At 35.1% G+C, this 19,979-nt stretch overlaps 1 protein-coding gene across 1 annotated transcript; it reads left to right on the forward strand.

The window, feature by feature from the left end:
- The first annotated feature begins 6,127 nt into the window (after window positions 1–6,127).
- Window positions 6,128–6,731, forward strand: LOC145011865 (histone H2B.3-like). The gene has a single exon (XM_078970614.1). It carries the CDS (start codon window positions 6,190–6,192, stop codon window positions 6,610–6,612), a length of 423 nt encoding a protein of 140 aa, XP_078826740.1. The 5' UTR covers window positions 6,128–6,189; the 3' UTR covers window positions 6,613–6,731.
- Window positions 6,732–19,979: the final 13,248 nt, after the last annotated feature.

Here is a 19,979-nt window from a genome sequence, read left to right on the forward strand (position 1 = left end):
TTAGATTCTATTATGATGATTAATGATTGAATCTAGTGTTAAATGTTGGATTTGAACTCTTAAATTCCATGGAATCAAACATTCAAACCCTAATTTCTTATCATGGGGTTTGGTGGGAATTTGGAACTTTGGAGCTTCATCCATGGTGGAATTCAATTGTAAACGGATTTTAGTGATTTTTTATTATTGGGTCCGTTGTTACGGTGGATTATAATCAAATCTCAAGTTAGATAATCATAAAACACCATAAAAGTCACTGCTTGGATTCGTAAAGGGAGTATAGACTTACTATATGGGTTCAATGGCAGCCATGTGATTCTGATTATGATTCTAATAGTTTGATTTAAATTTGGTTGGAAATATCACTCAATGAGGAACAAGGTCAAGTAATTGGTCATATTTGGATGAATAGGTTATTGGAAAAAGGATTTGGAAGTATTGTAAGTAAATGTTGTGAAACAAGTTTTGAGTTGCATCAACTCTATAATCACTTACTATAACCTATGATTCCAATGGAATTGGAATTCATAAGATTAATTGGATAATTAGGAGGTGAAATAAGACCTTAATGATTGTTTGGGAAGTTTATTGTTAATGTTGGAATCCATTCAAAGCTTACCAGTTAAAAGGGATGAGGAATTACCATAATAGATCCTTTTTTAAGCTCTTGTGAAGTCAAAACGACTTAATCGTTAAGTCATAAATATAAATTGACAACTTTATAATAATAATTAAGTTAGAATGTGTAACACCTAATATTGAAGGTTTGAATTCTCGAGTAAATCTATTCCTTTTTTAATATATATATATATATATATATATATATATATATATATATATATATATATATATATATATATATATATATATATAGTTAGGTTATTTTGTTTCTAGTAACTATTGTGTGCTATAATGCACAAATTTGTACCATTTGATAAAATATAATCAAATGACATGATCTGAGGATCTATGATAGTGAAATATGATAACATGTACCATATAATCACACAAATTTGAGCATAAAGGCATTTTAGTCAATTAACCTATATTAAAAAATTAAATTTTTTAAAATTTAGGGATGATTAATTCCTTTATTTTTTAAAATATAAATATTTTAAATTAATTTAAAATTAAAAATCTGATTTTATTCTATCACAATGATAGAATTTTAACCATAAACTAGTAAATATATTTTTCGATTTTATTATGACAGAATGTCAACCGTAAACTAGTAAATACATTCTGAAAGACTATACAAAATTCGATTTTTGAACTAATAATATACCAAATAATTAAATTGTATAAGTGTGATTAGTTGAATAATAACAAACATTCATAAATAATAACTGGTATGTTTTTTAAAAAAAATAACAACATTCTAAAAACTGTGAGTGTGATCATTCTTTAATTCATTCTTCAAGCCTTTCCCATCAGATTTTCAAGCCATTCTACAAGTCATTTCTACCAGAAGTTCATTGTCAAGTAATTTGTAGTGATACACTTGTAACAACTGCACATTAAACATACAATTAATTAACTACAGTTTTATCATAATACAACAATAATATTCTTACAGAGTAAGCTATTATTGCATAATGGTTTTGAATATTCTTAAAGAATTTGTATTAGCAATAATATACCCAACAAACAAAACATTTGAAATATAAATGCATGAAAATATCATCTTAACACAAAGATGTATTTTGAGATTACCGTGGATATCAATGTACAAGCAAGTGGTTGTGGAATGCAAATATTCCATCTCAAAGGTTGCATTCATGGCTATTATGAACTTTTTAATGACGATCACGTAACCTTAAATGAGATAAAACACACGCACACACACATACACACATACAATGGGTAACCAAATATTTCATGAGGAATAAACTGAGTTTTTTAGATTCCAAATATACAATAACAAAAGATAATACAAATTGGAATTCAAAATCACAAATTGAACTAAAGTAATCCTGACATAATGCATACATTGTTAGGCATTTCAACAAACACTTGTTATGCATTATCATCAAACAAGTCGGAATCCATTGAAAGGCTTAGTGAAATCGGAAGCAAAATAATAAATAAAAAAACATAAATTCTTTAGAGAACATCAGAGTTTAAGTTTTTCAATACCAAATAAAAACAAATAAGATGAACCTGATAGTTTTTCAATAAAATATCATCAATAACCTCATAAGCATCTTGACGAGCTACTTCATGAACTGGTCTTGCATAATATCGAGGATCATGAGGTTTACCAGGGGTTTTTAAATTGTCGATTCATCACATACCAATTTGAAAACTTGTTTTGCTTATTCGGGTTCCCTGTGTTTATTCTCGATATGCTCAATGTATTTAACTACAAATTCTGATAGAATAAGAAACTAGTATCAACCTATTTTTATGAAAATGGCATCCAACCAAGTATAAATTAAGTTACATACTTCTGAAAAGAATAAGGAACAAAAAGAAGTAAAGCCATTAAAGATTATTAACTATTTTTTCATTGAGACATTTTATCGAACACATGGAGGCCATGACAAAATGTTATTGTTTGTAAACGAAAATTCCAAATCAATAAGTATTTTGGAAAGCTTCGATGCCTAAATTAATGTACAATACGATATAATAACCTATATTTTTGGAGCCCATAGTCAATATATTTTAGGGCAAAAGGTTGATCATAAGTTGTAAGAAGGCGTCTACTGCTGGATTCCACGGGTGCCCAAAACTGAATTAACCCATCAAAAGAACACAACTCAACTTTACAAAATGCAGATTTTATCGCCGTTTGAATCTCCCAATGATCAATGATATCAAGAACCAATCCATGATTATCTGTGTAATTTTGAATTTTGAGTATTATCGAATGAAAGTTAAAAGACACATTAATCGGAATTTAAGGTGGCTCAGCGGAATATCGATTACTTTGAGATGATAAGTTTTGGCTCCAAAAAGCAAACAATACATGCTTAGATATAGGTTGCGAGTAATGAATTTGTGTTGTAAACGTTTCAAGGAATAGGGAGAGCCTGTCGTCAATGGGCAATGGGGAAGACTCTGTAGTGTACGACGACATTGATTGATTACGGAGCCAAAGGTGGAGAGGCAGGAAGAAGAAGCGGTAGCATGCGTTTGTCGATGATGATGAACATGTTCGACCACATACATACACACACAAATGAAGCGAGGGAATAAGAACGACTGTAAATAAAAACATGGATAAATTAGGTTAAAAGTCAATTTGACTAGCATGATTATATGGAATAATTATGGAATTTATATATCAAATTACTAAATAACCCTTATTATTTCCTAAATTTGTATTGGTGCATTCATGCACACAATAGTTGCTGGAAACATTTGAGCCTCTCTCTCTCTCTCTCTGTATATATATATATATATATATATATATATATATATATATATATATATAGAGAGAGAGAGAGAGAGATAGAGAGAGAGAGAGAGATCACTCACTTAATTGACTCATGGACCGTATTATTCATGGTATGAATGGGGGGGGGGGGGAGACTAAAAGGGTTTACTCGCTAATTTAAGGCTCGTTGGTTGGACCGTTTTATCAAAATATATTAAAAGGATTGTAGAAACTAAAAATATGTTTATAAGATGCAACCCCTTTTCTCATTTCATCAGTAGAATTGACTGAGAGTTAGAGAGAACCTCCTCTATTGCGATGTCTTCCTTCCATGAGCGACCTTGAAGCAGTCGATGTTGGCCTCGTGAAGAGTTAAGCATGTTCTCATCGAATTAATTATAGCTTGTAAAGCAATATCTCATAATCAATGAAGGATGGGATGAAGAATCACCAAATTTAAGCTTTGAAATGTAACTCCAATATTGGAGAATGAAGCACATGTGATGAATGGAAGTCATCAACAAGGATTGAGATCATGCAACGTCCCAATTTTCCAACCAAAATTTTCATTTTTCAAATATAATTTAAACATTACAAAACCATCTTTTTATAAAAATATGAAGTACCAAAATGCTCAAATCATGATATCACGGTAAAATGTGTAGAAAAATGTGGAAGCCAAATAACATAATAGATAGGAGATGCGCATGCGTCATGGTCCAGTTGGAGCCTTCCTATTGCCAGAAGCACAAGCTCAAAGCATTTAATTCACAACTGTAAGAACAAAGTTTAGCGAGTTACTCAAAATATTACAAAATCACAATAGTAATTATACATAAAAGTATTTAGCCTCTTTAACTTACGCCTAATTTCGATCTCGTTATCATAACACGGGTAGTATTTGACTTGTGACTTGTCCCGTTATTGTCATCGATCCACTGAGCACTATTTGGCTAATGACCTACCACGATATTGTCATGAGCCCAACAAAACACATAACACACCAATCAATAAGCAAAAAACCAACAATCCTCAAACCACAATCCACAATTATGACTTTGCTGGTCTAACTAAATATACTAACATGTCATAGTATTACACATGCACCCAACACACAGAGGATCCAATCATAACATCATAACATAGATAATATAGTGAGGAGACTCACACCACAACCACTAAACGCCAATACAGTCACAAATGGATCTCAAGGCCAGTGTCGCGATATAAAACCCGCCGCACCACAGTTTACGTCCAAAGCAACTTAATATAATAAACTTTGAATCCTTAATGTCCATAGCCAAAGCTCAAGTCTGAACCACCTAATGATTTGCATGGATAAAGTTACCAACTTTATCCATTTCTCAAGCCCAAGCAACCAAGATCATAATCCCTAATTTCTATACGAGACCAAAATGACCAATACTCAAGCATGACACAAAAAGGTAATGCATGAAGTCCCAACTTTCCAACTCAAGAATTATCCATAAATCATTCCAATCTAACCATTTTTTCCTAGAGTCATGCAAAATGCAACATATGGATGTTATTCGAGTCGAAACCGGATCGAACCGACCTGAACACGGATAACCCAAAAATCGAATAAGGGTAATTGCATAAACCGAAAACCGAATCTAATTACCAATATGGGTTCAGTTGGGTTCAGTTCGGTTCAGGTATTAAGCGATCCAGTTTAGTTCAGTTATTACCCGAATAACTCGAATAATATGTACAAGATGATCAAGGACATAATATGACCGAAAAGAACCGAATAAACCGTATTAGGAATCTATAACCCGAATAACCAAAAAATAACCTAATACAATTTTCCATGACTAGACAAGATATTAATTTGTGAATAAGACAAAGAAGGAATGGTCGATTTGTGAATATAAAGAGAAAGGATCGACACTCTATTTCTGAATAGGAATGTTTGAGCAGGAAGTTGACTTCAGTAATACAAATGAGTAGGAAGTCAACTTCGGTAATACGATTGAGTAGGAAGTCGACTTCGGTAATATGAAACAATAGGGTTTGTTTTCTTGTATTGAATGTACGACTCGATCACAGAATGAGGGACACGGAAAAACACGATCGAATCGATTGAATGTTGTTCATTCAGTGCAGCAAGAAAAATACTATTAAAAAAACGGCTTTTCAATTTCGGGTCGGGTATTTAGAATCGAATAAACCCTTATTTGGGTAACCCGAACTGAATAAACCTAATATAAATTCATGAGAAGTGAGAATTGAATTGAATTGCTTATTCGAACCTAATTTAGTTCGGGTTTGGGTTCGATTTGAGTTTCCGGACCAAATTCTCATCCTGCAACCTATGATATATTTTGTTTTTTCTTGCTTTCGCCACTTTATTAATAGTAAAGGAGTTTGAGAAATCTTGGCAGGACTGCCTCCACACATGTATACCCGTATTGTCTCCACTCATGAATACGGATTGGTTTGCCGCAACGCATATAACAAAATACTCGTTATAATAATAGAAAATCAATTAAAATAGTTCAATGCTTGTTTATAAAAAGTGAAAATAAAGAACCCCACGTTAAGCAATTTCTTTCCCGCGACAACAAATATTTGAAATATTCCAATCAAATACAAACTAACTGCATCTACACCGTCAAATCCGTATCAATGTAGATCCACGGTGTGGAGTGATTATCCGCGTCAATAAACATCCACCAATCAAAACGCATCTCTCGCTTGTATATAAACAACCCAAAACAAGTTTTATCAACACAACCAGGATCATTTCCATTTCGTGCATACAAAACATTCCCTTTCGATCTAAAATGGCACCAAAGGCGGCAGAAAAGAAACCGGCTGAGAAGAAGCCAGCCGCTGAAAAGGCTCCGGCAGAGAAGAAACCAAAAGCGGAGAAGAAGCTACCAAAGGATGCATCAACGACCGATAAGAAAAAGAAGAAGAACAAGAAGTCTGTGGAGACATACAAGATCTATATATTCAAGGTTCTGAAGCAGGTTCATCCTGATATCGGAATCTCAGGGAAGGCTATGGGTATCATGAACTCGTTCATCAACGATATATTTGAGAAGCTGGCGCAGGAATCTTCAAAACTTGCAAGGTATAACAAGAAGCCTACAATCACTTCCAGGGAGATTCAGACCGCTGTGAGACTTGTACTTCCCGGTGAATTGGCAAAACATGCCGTGTCTGAAGGTACCAAGGCTGTCACCAAATTTACCAGCACTTAAAAATGTGTTGAAGTTATTAATCGACAATTTTCGATGTAAAAGTTTCAAATTTGAAGTGCTTGTAGAAATCTTACAGTAACCCACCAGTTTTAAATGATATGAAAGTAGTATTTGTTCAACTTAAATGTCGATTTTTATAACAGAATTCGATTGCATATGTCTTCCGTTAATTTCATTACGCCCATATCTTAATTACTGAAATGCGAAGGTATATAATTCAATCGAATAGGAGCGGATGAGCTTTTTCTTCCTTTTTTCCCAAATTCGTCATGGATTTGAAGTTTTCGTTCATCATTCTGGTGTATTTTAATATCCTTTTCCCTAAAATGACTATACATCTGAAATAACGATATACCTGCGAATTTGGATATGAACCCTTATTTCATCTTTATGTAATTGAAAATAAATCGAATTACAAGGGTTTGTTGAATGTTAGGAAAAAGGTGTTGGATCTAACTTGGCGAAAATTGCAGTAGAAGGAACTATAATTTTCCACAAGCCATTTTCAATATTGAACTTTTAAGTATTACTACTATTTATATTGATCATGGCTTGCCGAGTTTTAATGTTTTAGAATAAGGAATAATGTAGGAAGATCAGGATTGTAGTATCCTAAAAAGATGGTAGAGGCTACAAATTTGCTCTCAAAGTTTTATTTGTGTCATACCCATTATATATCAGATTAACACATGGATTGTGAAATCAAGTTCAATTTTTAAGCGAAAACTATAATTTTTGTGCAAATGTTATAAACATAACATTTAAACAGAAAAAAAACATCATTATGACCATGGCTACTCAAGGTGTATACGATCACAAATTGACTAACATTACTGTTATTCTGTTGTATTTAATTAGGGATGAATGGCTGATGTGATAATGGTCTGGGAGATTTTTAGAATGTGATGCTCAATTTCTAGTTGAATTATTGATTTTTTAGGCCTCATAATTTAAAAGATGGTAAACCCCACAATTTGAACGGTAAATATAAACCCGTACAAAACCTATGTGAGCTGTCAATCGTTAAACTCTTACAATATTTTAGGTTTGCTATGGTTTAAGCCTTGGTCCTTGGTTAACCTTTTCAAATGTGAAAAACCAACTCTTTTGTGACCATAGTTATCAACTTGTGACTCGACATTCAAAAACTCTCTCCCTTCTTCCCTCCCTCTATTTCTCTTTGTAATGTCCATATTTTTTAGAGTTTGCATATGTTCTATTTCCTTAAACTCAACATGCTCTAAAAAATGAAGTTATTAACCACCGGGTAACCTAATTACCAGCTAGATCATGATATTACCCGAGGGATACATTACTCGTCTGAGTCACGAGTTGACTCGATTCGGTACAAGTTAGGCACTGAATTGGAATTTTGACCGATTCAAACTTAAATCCAAGTCATAGTATGAGAGGTCTCGTTTTAGGATACAAATGGCCAGAATCGTTTGAGTCGACTGGTGACTTGTACAAGTTTGACAACTATGGTTGTGACACTTATGAAAAGTACAATCGGAATTGAGTATCAATTCACTAGTAGAAACCAATTCGTCTTTGTCTGAGTAAACTATTAGAAGTTCTCCAACACAACCAACCTCTCCAACATCAGTTTCACTTGAAGTGTTATCTTGTTTAGCATTTGTTGTTGCTTTATCCTTTCCTTTATTCTTTAATTTGAACCATTCATCAATCATGTGTCCTTTCTTGTGACAGTAATTGCACAACTTTCGTTTGCCTTTAGACTTGGATCTCATCATGTTGGAAGATTGAGGGTTTTACCTCTCTCCGTCGTTCTTCCTCTAACATTTAAACCTATGACTTTCACATCACTTGAACCACCACATGTAATGTGCTTCTTCTTATCTTTTGAACCTAAAGCTATCATTCATCTAACAATAGAGTGCCACAACTATAAATGATAGTATCACGAAAATTACCGTAAGACTCGGGCAACGACGACAATAAGAATAAAGCTAATTCTTCATCTTCATATTCAACATCCATATTTTCCATATTACCGACTAACTCTTTGAATGTGAATATATGATCAGCTAAAGAACTCTCTTCACTCACTTTGAGATCGAACAATCATTGCTTTAGGTGCAACTTGTTTGATAAGCTTTTGGTCATCAATAGTTGCTCCAACTTTAGCCATAAAGAAGGCGATTAATTTTTTTTTTTCAGAACATCCTGGAAGACATCGTTTGACAAATGCAAACAAATTTGGGACAAAGCTTTTAGATCTTCCATCTATTTTTCTTCTTCTGGCCATGTAATGAGCACCCTACCTAAACCCAAACGTGTCTTGTGTAAATCCATTTGTATGAGTATATCTCTAATCTTTACTTTCCACAACAAAAACCTAGTGTTTTGATCCAACAACGAAATATCGTACTTCATCGTAGAGATGCTCAACCAATTGTTAAGACAATTCCATTAAACAAATATTACAACCCAAAAGCTCTGATACTACTTGTAGCAGACATAAATAGAAAACACACCAATAATCTAAATAACTATAATAATATTAGTTCAAGTGGAGTATAATTAATATATCAGATGTAAACAACGACCAACGAGAACAATGATGCAGTAAATAAAAGAGACACATGGATTTACGTGGAAAACCCAAAATGGGAAAAACCAGAGACGGAGGAAGCTGAGAATCAATCCAATATAACCTATAGTGTTTACAAAGTTTGAGGAAAAATAGATTACAATGAGTTGTAATGGTGATTAAGATAATAGTGTTTAAACCCTTTTGGAAATCGTCGACTTGCTTGATGCTAAAGAAAATAAGCAGTTGTAGTTTAATAGTTGTCATATGTCAATTACTAATCACGTATGATTTCTAATATATACTAAATCAAAGTTACACCAATGGCCTTTGAACTATTGAACACTTATCATATTTAGAAGATATGTTTCCACCATAGTTGTTAAAAGCACCCCAAGGATCATGCCCCAGGAACAAAATTCGACGATCAAGTTAGATTGATTGGTGTATGAAATGAGATGGTTTCTCATAGCCAAAGAGAATCATCTTGGTGCCGGGGGGGGGGGGGGGATTGTGTGTAATGTCGGATCATGTCTAAAGGTGGAAGAAGTCCCTCTCATGGAGGAGGAAGTTTTCTATTTATAGGGTTGGGTCAAATGGAATTTAGGTCATGCCTTGGGCTAACTCAATTCTATCCTAACCAGCCAAGGGCTAGGCTAAGCAACCAAAAGATGTTGAAGGCATTGTTGTCTTACTATGTCGATTAGCATTGTTGTTAAGGTAGTAACTAGGGTATACTGCCAAGTTTTTAGCAGTGTAAATTCCCAAAAATACCGAGTAAAATTTTCAATTTAAATAAGTCAAAACCATTCATTCATTGTTCCAAAAGACTATCAGTGTTAAAGTATCCTTAAAACATCAGAGTAAAATCATAAACAATCAATGCAGAAAAAACTCTAGGGGATGCAATGCAATCAAGTCGGGCCCTTCCTTTTGAAACCACAAGTACTTGAAAAACACTTAAACACAAATCGTAAGCACAAAGCTTAGTGAGTTCCCCCAAAATACCCCATGTAACATTCTGTTTTGGATCGTTTTTGCGATTCAAGGTTCGTGGGCCGTAATCCAAGTATGAGAAGGTTTTAAGGCTTTGAACAAGAAAGGTTTAGGCCCTTTTTAGATATGGATAAGGTCGGTTGTGTGATGAAATGGTTCGGTTTGTGCTTTAGAGCCCAATAGTATCGGTGAAGGCATTGACTTGATCTTTTATGAATCTTGGGTTTTTGATCGAGGAGTTTTAAGGCTATGTTGTATTGCGAGAAATGTAGGGCTTCTCGCCACCTTTCCGTGGATATAAGGTTCGTTGGAAACGGACTTATAACGAAGGAGTTATAATAGTTTGAAGTTTTAGCAAGGTTGGCCCTTGGTGGAATAAGTTGGCAGATTAGTCCCATGTGTCAAGCAAAGGGACACGTGGATGAACTCGGTATTCCCGTCATACCTAAAGGTATGCGGTCATAATGATCAAGATGCCAAACCTTATTTTTAGGGTTTGGGCACTATATAAAGATCATTATAACCTCAAGACTCCTTTATGTATCAGCCTCCATGGTTCTAAAACCCTAATTACGAACCATAGCCTTACCCAAGAGTATTGTGACCTCCTTGTGTGTGTTTTAATGGGTTTTGGTGTTCATTCAAGATTTAGGACTTGATGCAAATTGGTGGATCAAAGGGGAGGCTTGTAGAACTGAACTCTCTCCTTTATTTTCAGCTTATTAGAGGTATAAAGCTCCAACCTTGCTCATTTGAAACTTATATCTAGTATTATATGAGTTTTGGTCCCATTTTGGTCTCATGGATGAGATCTAGTGGTTTGCTACCACTTTAGGGGATTTGAGTTGCTACTCTTAGTATCTATGAGGTCATTAGTTCGTAAAGGTGCTTGCTTGATGCTTATGAATGGACCATGCATGTGTTAAGGTGGTTTTTATGGGTCTTAAGGATTAATTTGCATTGTTTGGGGCATCTGAAATTAACTTTTTGGGACTAAGGATTATTGGGCTTAGTTTTAGGTCCATATAGGGACGGGCCCAATTTAGAAAACTGGGCCATTAGTGGGCCCTTATGAATCCTTTGGTTTTGGGCCTTGGTGGGCCCAATAGGTTAGGGTCATTAGTATGCTTGCTTATATGGGCTATTTTGGGCTTAGGGCTGGAGTCTAGCCTTGTTCAGTTATTGATTATGGCGTTGGGTGTTTGGCTCAGATTGGGAGTGGTTAGCAGCAGCAACAACAATGTAGGGTTAATCGTGAAGCGTAGAGGTGAGTATTCTCATTATTCTTACCTGTGTGGTAATGCATGAGTGACTGGAGGGTCTTATTTGTGTTATTTACTGGAGGGTCTTATTTATGTTATTTACTGAAGGGTCTTATTTATATCATTGACCGGAGGGTCTTATTTGTATTATTGACCGGACGGTCTTATTTGTTGTATGTGTTATTGTTAGGAGTGTCAAACCCAACAAATAAAGGGGTACGATATACTCCAAAATAATCCCACTATATTGCACTAAAAGGTAGTACAAGGCAAGCAGGGTCGATCCACAGAGACACAGGACAATTGGTTTATACCTATTTGCACAAGGTACTATGGTCACCAATAGTAAAGAGAGGGGGGTTTAGAATGTAATGATTAAACAAACAATTAAAAACATAAGCAATCAACTAAATGCGTGAATTAAATTCAGAATTTGAAAAGACTCCAACCCCATGTATGACAATTTAGCAATGTGACTCAAAGATGACACAATATTCGTTCAATTCTATCTAAGTTGGTACTTGAAAGTGCTAATAAGCTCTAGAACTTCCCATTCACCATATTAATTAACCAAAACAAGCTCTTTGATTAATCCTAACCTTATTAACCTAATCTAAACAAGCTCTTAGGATTAGATTATAAGATTGCATGAAGCTTTATGTGAATGTTCCCAACAACACCCAATACTCCTCATAAGCTCGGGAGTGTAAAAGTGTATGAATAAGATTTACACTAAATTCATTCAATAGAGATCAATTCAATGCTTGTTACTTGTTCAATTTCACAAAACAATTACGGATTTTGTAAAAGAGATAACTTGAATGACCTAACCCTAATTCAAATGGCCAATAAGAATCATAATTAGAATCAAACATTCGATTGAAGCAAAATCAAATTCATTAGATAGAAATTAAGAACAAATATCATGTCATATGAATGAAGTCGCTACCAAGAAGTCAAAACATGAAATTGGAGAAATTAGGGTTCTAGCCACACATGGCTAGAACAAGATCATAAGTCTAAAAGATGAAATTAAGTGTAATTACAACTTACAAAAACAAGAATTAATGTTTCCAAATGATTAACGGACAAACCCTTGCAAAAAGCTTCGAATTCTTCTCTCCAATGGTGCTCTGATATGTTCTCCTTTTCTAAAAATGACCCTTAACCCGTAATATGAAAGATAGTAAAAACTGCCAAAAGTTGGTTTCTGGGTCGAACACGGCCTGTGTTCGAATAGGCTAGAATGACACGGGTCGTGTTCAGCAACACGCCCCGTGTTGATTTGCATTAAACTAACACGGGTCGTGTTCAGCATGGTCAACAGCTCCTATTTTGGTCAAACACGCCCCGTGCTCACTTTTCAGTGTAAATTCAACACGCCCCGTGTACCTCTCTGACTCCAATTCCAAACTTGATTTTTCCAACTTTTTCGTTCTTCGCCCGATCGTCCCGAAATCTTTACCAATGCTTCCCGACACTTCCCAAAGCGCGTTCCAACCTCCGGTTTACCTGAAAAAGATATAAAAGTGGGCAAATAAGGTTGTTCTAGAGACTAAAATGAATATGATAAAATGCAAGGAAAAGGAAGAACAATTGTGCTAAATATATGCATAAAATGGGACTAAAAGGTGCGCAAAAAGGTGCACAAATAGCACCTAACAATTATTATGCATTCTGTCTTTGTGACTTATGTAGTTATGTTATTTTGTATATATGTTTAGCTATGACCGGAGGGTCTTCACTGGTCCATACCGAGCCGTGAGACCGGAGGGTCTTTACCGAGACACATGACCGGAGGGTCCATACCGAGCCATGAGACCGAAGGGTCTTCACTGAGACACATGACCGGAGGGTCCATATTGAGATATAACCATGAGAGGCTCATTATTGTGTAAGTGGTATTTTGGGGAACTCACTAAGATTCGTGCTTACAGTGTTTGTGTAAAATGTGTTTCTGGTACTTTTGTGGATTTCGGGAAGGCGGAGGCATGATTGTACACATCTGTCGACTTATGGAGATTTGAGGATTTTGAGATACTCTGATATTGTTTTGATAATAACTTACAATATATGTGATGACTTGAATTTATGAGTAATATTTTGAGAATTAAAAATGAAAAAAAAATTGTCTTGAAATTTGAGGTGTTACAATTTGGTATCAGAACTTTGGTTTGAGGGATTCGACCATACCCTCAGGTATGTCTGGACTCAAACTGAGGAGTTGATAACTTTTCAAAAGAGAATGATTTTTCATCACACGAGTTTTCAAAAAGATTAAAGAGTTTTGAAAGCAGATCTGAAGTGGTGTGTGCAATCAGCCAGAGCCCGAGCGGTGATTTCCCAAAATACCCTTACTTGATTATGTATTTTTTTATGAGTTGATAGAACTGTATGTTAGTTTAGGGCTAGAGATCTGCTCAAAATTGCATGCTAGTGTGTTTGCTTAGGAGAGATGCCTTATTGCCTTGTTATGTGAGTTGGTAGTGTTGTATACGTATGAGTAGAGATCTTCGGGGAATTGAGAGGTAGGATCGTCTGAGCTCGGTGATGCCTTTTATGTTGTGGATAGAGCAATTGGAGATGTATTCTATAGTGGTTTTATGTGTTGGTGGAGGTTGCTCGATGCCCGAATGTTGCTTGATTTATGCTTTGTGGTTCTCATGGATGATGCGAGTTAGCTATTTAGTGATCGTAGTTATGAAGTAGCTATTTGACATTGCGAGGAATTTTGCAGCAGCTGATGGAAGAGAAGTGTGGGAACATAGGAGAGCCTAGGGAGTAATTTCCGTCTGATGAGTGCGTTGTTTAGAGGTGAGTATCCGTTGGGGAGCGAGCATGTGGAATGGGATTGGTCGATCGGGAAAGTGGAGCTGCTACTTAGGAAATCCTGGACGATCCTTGAAGAAAGTGTGGGTAGATGTGGAATGTAGTATTGGGTCCGTACTAACAAAAGCAAAGGACCCATACCTGAAACAAGGAGATTTCCATAGTTTCTAAGTAGCAGGTAGAGGGGAGATAACAAGGGTTGGGTACCATGATTTGTAGCAGAGTGTGTTTCCGTCTTTACTGGTTATCCGGATGTGGTTGTTTAGACTGAGAGTGGATATGGTAAATTATGGGGCCAGAGGTCCATGTCGGTCGATCTTAAATGGAGTATATCTTGTGATGAAAATTTGAGTTTATATCTCGAGGGATTTCACTAGTGAGGTGCTAGTTGGAGTCGCATGACTCAAAAAGGAAGTGAAGATGATGCATTGTGGAGGATTGCATTATGAGTTGAGTGATTGGTCTATGGATTGTGATGACAATTTTTATGATGAGGATTATGTTATTCCCGTTTTCCATTTTGGAAGGAAGGGTGAGTGAGCTTATGATTTCAGAGATTATAGGAAGACCCCGTGGATTAGCAATGAAGGGATTTTTGTGGAATGAGTGCCTTGAGTTGTTTCTTATGTCGGGAGGGAGTCATCAGTGGGGACTATGACAGATGAGGAAAATGATGCACCTCAATCGAGTATGGTAATGCGTATTCTAACAACAGTTATAGGTAACCAGGGGGAGTATCTCGAGAAGATGACCTTCGTTTTCTATGTTGCGAGTCGAGTGTGAGAGTGGTGTCTCTTGTTCATATGCCGATTCTTGCAATTGGGTGTTGGTTGAGGATTCAGAGAATGAAGTATGCGATGGTCCATTATTTGCAGATAAAGAATTAGTGCTATTTTAGGAGTGTCGAATTATTTGCTTGTGCAACCGAATGAGATTTTGGGTGACTGGAGGCAGTCACATTGGGAGGTTTCCGAGGTTTCCATCGGAGAATCGGAATACTTGAAGTTGCTTGGTCTTTAGCTGGAAGGTCATCAAGTGTACACCTATGATACATACTCCAAGCAACTATGGTAATGATGTCAACTTCATATAATAAAGAACCCTAGGTTATTAGACATCATATAACCAAGCAATTATTGATGGGTTTTGGTCATAAGACATCCTATGTGCTCATACAAACCCTAATGCTTGGATCTTGGTTTCTCTATTGTACATGCTTTGAATCCAAGACTATAAACCCTAATTCTAGCATACAAGTAATCATATTAATATGTAATTAGGTTTAAGATCATACCTTGATTGTTATGTAGCAATAACAATCCCAAATCTCCTTGTATTGACTTTGGAAGGCTTAGAGTCACAAGTGTCACTCCTCTAATGGCTCACAAACACCATAAGCAAGAGGATGAAGAGGAGAGAGGTTGGAGGCTGCCAAAAACGTGTGTAAACCCTTACAAGAAACTTAGCCACGTTTTTGAGCCTTAAGGGGTCTTTATATAGTTGGGCTATTAGGGTTATCTAACAAGGAAACCCTAATTTGGATGCTTAAGCCCTAAGCAACCCATAGACTCCTTTAATTAAGCCCATGGACGATTTCCTTATGGGTTTCCCATTAGAATTCATCCATCCCTTAATACAAGGCAATCCATGGCCCAAATTGCAATTATCTTATAATTACAATTCCAGTCCCTTAAGTTTAATTAATCTCTTTTAGTCACAAAACTAATTACCAATTAATTATTGACTAATATTAATTAAACAATATGATTTCTCCTTTAATATATTATTCCCATAATATATTAATAAATCATATTTAATCCTTACTCTCCATAATTCATCCTATCAAGTTGCTTTGGTGAAGGCAACCCAAAAGGACCATGCACCATCGGGTCAAGTACATACCAAAATAGTTATGGACTTAGACACTAATCCAACAGTCTCCCACTTGGATAAGTCTAACAACTATTCTGCGTATGACTTCAGATCCTGATCTGCAATCGTAGCTTTCCAAAGCCGTTGTCAACTCTGATCATATCAGATACGTGTGTCCTTAGATAAGGGATCATATATTCCTCCATTCTAGATATCGTATGAGATATGATTTTTAATCATTCTCTTTGTACTACTTCTCGATTTCTGATTTATGACGACAGACTAATTGAACAAATCAAATTAGCCCTAGCCCGGCCGAGCATTTACGTATGTCATCACTAAACCGTCGAGGGGCCCAAAGATATCGCTTTTATTCTTTGAATAAAAGGAACGGATAAACTTTGATACAATGCTTGCTTGCACTCACTCACCGAATCACACACAACAATATGTTTTATAACACCAAGTTACTAGTGCGTTTACATATTATCAATGTGCAACCGATTCGCAAGATACAACTCACACATCTCGGTTTCAAGAATATAAGATGTTATCGTCTCACTAATCACTCGAGATAGTGATCCAAGTGAGCGTGGGTTTAATCCAATGCTCAAATCATATTCATAAGCACTCATGAATGTTGCAGCAAACATTTGCTTATGTCTAATACTTTTCTAGACAATCCACACACCAATTCATGACAGTCTTCATTCATATCTACTTCCAACATATGAACGACTGTGGCCCGTTTGAATAATTAGATTATTCTTAATAAACTCAATTATTCTGGAAGTCAAAACATGCAATGTGAAACACAAGAATAATACTAATCCCATATGGCCTCAAACCTTTGAGTATAAACAAAACACATTTTATTTATCACCATATCGATTACTCATTATTTGTCGTTTCGGGTAATGAACTTCTTACTTGAATTATTACACTTGTCCTATGCTCCTAGCATGCACACAATGTTTACCTATGGTTCTTACTTTTGTGAAATAGACAAATTGAACACATTTCCAATCATTCTTATTTTACAACTCCAAATCCATTTTCTTAAGTGCAAGAATATCAAATTCTCACTACTTATAGAATATGCTAGATTCTAACACTTTATGCAACGATCCTTTCGTAATGTCACTGCACCAAAGTCACAAAGACTATTGCCAATGATATTACAAAGTCCTCTATCAGAGATTGTTACAAGACAATTCCTTAGATATGATGTCTCTCTCTCAAAGTACATTCCTTTGAACATCCTTTTGCATAAAAGTTTCTAATCTAGTCATAGATTTTCAATATTTACTTCCCAATATGGACACGCTTCCATGTTTTCCTTTGACAACTAATTCTTAATAGAATCTTATCTATTCATAATTATGTCAATATTGTCCATCCAATATGGAAACATTTCCATAATTTCCAATACTATACTTCCAACTACTCACAAGCGACCAATCCTCGTCGAACTTTGGATTGTCCTTTGATAGTTGTTTAATTATTTTAGTCAAAACCGATTCTAGTCCCTTTTCCCTGTAAATTCACTAGACATTTGGAAAATCTTAGAATGGTCAAACATTAAATCATTTGCAATCGATCCTATACCCGAAGCGTATGGGACACGACGCATAATGTTTTATTTTCTATGTTCTCAAAATTCGAATTGTGAAGAGGAATGCCGTAATCATAATCGAAACTTTAAGAACACACTATGTACCTTTGACTAAATTTATCAACATTTCACAACCTAATCCTTTAGATTTGAAATGAAGCATAATATTCTCTCCCTTAATTATAGCAAAACAACCTTTCAACTCTTACAACTTTGCAAAGTATGACTCTTGTTTTCTATAATTAATATTGCCAACTATGCAATACTTGCCTTAATAATCATACAATCATAACATTTATGCTCCCACTATCATGATGATTATTATAAAACATAACACTTATGCTCCCACTAGCTTCGACATGTATTCATAAACATCTTAACTTTCAGAAAAAACAATACTTATTGAATTTCTTAAGTTCATGTTTCTAATACTTAGTGCTTTGATAATCTTTTATCAAGGCTTCTTGAACTTATACACTTTTGCCTTAGATAATTCATATGTATGTCTTAACAATTAAGACTAATTGCCAAACCTCACAATTCAAATTATGGAAAGGGATGCCGTAACTATGATCGAATTCGAGAATGCAATTTTACAATCACTATCTTTTAAAATCTTTCTTAGTGAAAGCATTTCCTCACAATCATTTTCATGAATGAGGAAATCTTATGACACTTAGATTTAAATGGTGTATTTGTTCCTATCCATGTGAATTTGTTAAAACAAAGTTTACAACAAATTCAGACTCATATGGACCGAACTTTCTTAATCTTGATTTCTTGCCTTATGGTAGCACAGCTGCCCACCACGTCTTCCAAGTAGTTAAGCAGCTCACCTTTTCCTATCAATGTACTTTCCATTGATCAAGGCCCTTGCCTTTTATGCATTCAAATGAGAACTCATAGGACTCACATGCATAATTAACTCGATTGGATTGGCACAGAAACAAAATAATGTCTTCACGATAGGTTGTAAACCTCAACTCATGTGCTAGTGATGATCGATAAGGTTTATTTGATTTGTTCTTGAAACTTTTCAAGACTATTAAGACTCCCACTGACTCCTTGACATATACGATTCTCTTATCAAAACATTTCTTGACAAACAAATATTCAAGAGTTAGTGTAGCTTTTATTAAAACAAAAACACTTCATAATTTTGGTCTTAGTTGGTCTTTGTCTTATCCAAGACATCACAACTTTCCACAATTGATGAATGTTATAAACCTTCTTAATACTATTCACTCAATGTCACAATCTTGACTTTAAGACTTGTTTTGGAATGAAGTATGATTGACTTCTTGATTTGACCATTTCTTCAATCTTTGATTCCTCTTCTTGGACATACAATTGTACCAAGACTCACTTAGAGGATCAATTGAGATATGGTTCTTAATCATTAAGACCTATCATAAAGCATAAAAGCTACTCTCCCTTCTTCTTAGAATGGAGAAACTCTTATCTTTCTGCCTACTTGATTCTTCTTATTCATTTTGCTATTGATCAAAACCCTTTAATCAATTCAAAATCACACTTAATCTTGTAAGTGTAACCATATTTACTAAGCCTTTAGTAAATCATGACGAATATCTTTGTTACTATTATGGTAAACTCGATCAACACACAACTTTGTGTACTCGATCTCCTAGTCCTTCACTTGACACTTTGTCAATGAATTAGTCTAATTTCCAAATATGAAATTTCTCATTCATCGTACAACCAAGTTGCGTGATTCCAAGTTTCTGTCCAATTGAACCTTGGGCGATGAGAAACTCTCCCTATTTGGTAAATTCTTGACATTTCCATAACTAAGAATCATATCCATTCGTTGTAGAAATATGCAAACATCAATTTTCATAACGATTTCATTGCAAGGAAGTAAACAAATAAATAAGTCAAATAAAATTTATTTTATTTATAAAAGCAGCGGAAAAACATTTGTCCTTACAATGCAAAATCTATTGAAAACTATGTAAAAGGAAAATTTCTAACAACTCTATCATAACTATCTAAGCTCAAAATCCAATCTTCAAGTCCATGAGATCGAGATCCATCTCTTGTGATTAGATTCATCTTGCTCTCTTATCAAGCTTCCTTTCTTTTCACCGATCCTTCAAAACATTCAAATGCAATCTTATCACATCATGTATTAAGAATCAATGAATAGGAACTTAATGGAATTAGATAGTGGATTCTTACCTAAAGCGTAGTCATACTTTTGACTCTCCCATCTCTTAGA

The sequence above is a fragment of the Lactuca saligna genome, chromosome 8, assembly GCF_052625555.1.
Source record: "Lactuca saligna cultivar CGN05327 chromosome 8, ASM5262555v1, whole genome shotgun sequence".
In the NCBI taxonomy this organism is placed as follows: Eukaryota; Viridiplantae; Streptophyta; class Magnoliopsida; order Asterales; family Asteraceae; genus Lactuca; species Lactuca saligna.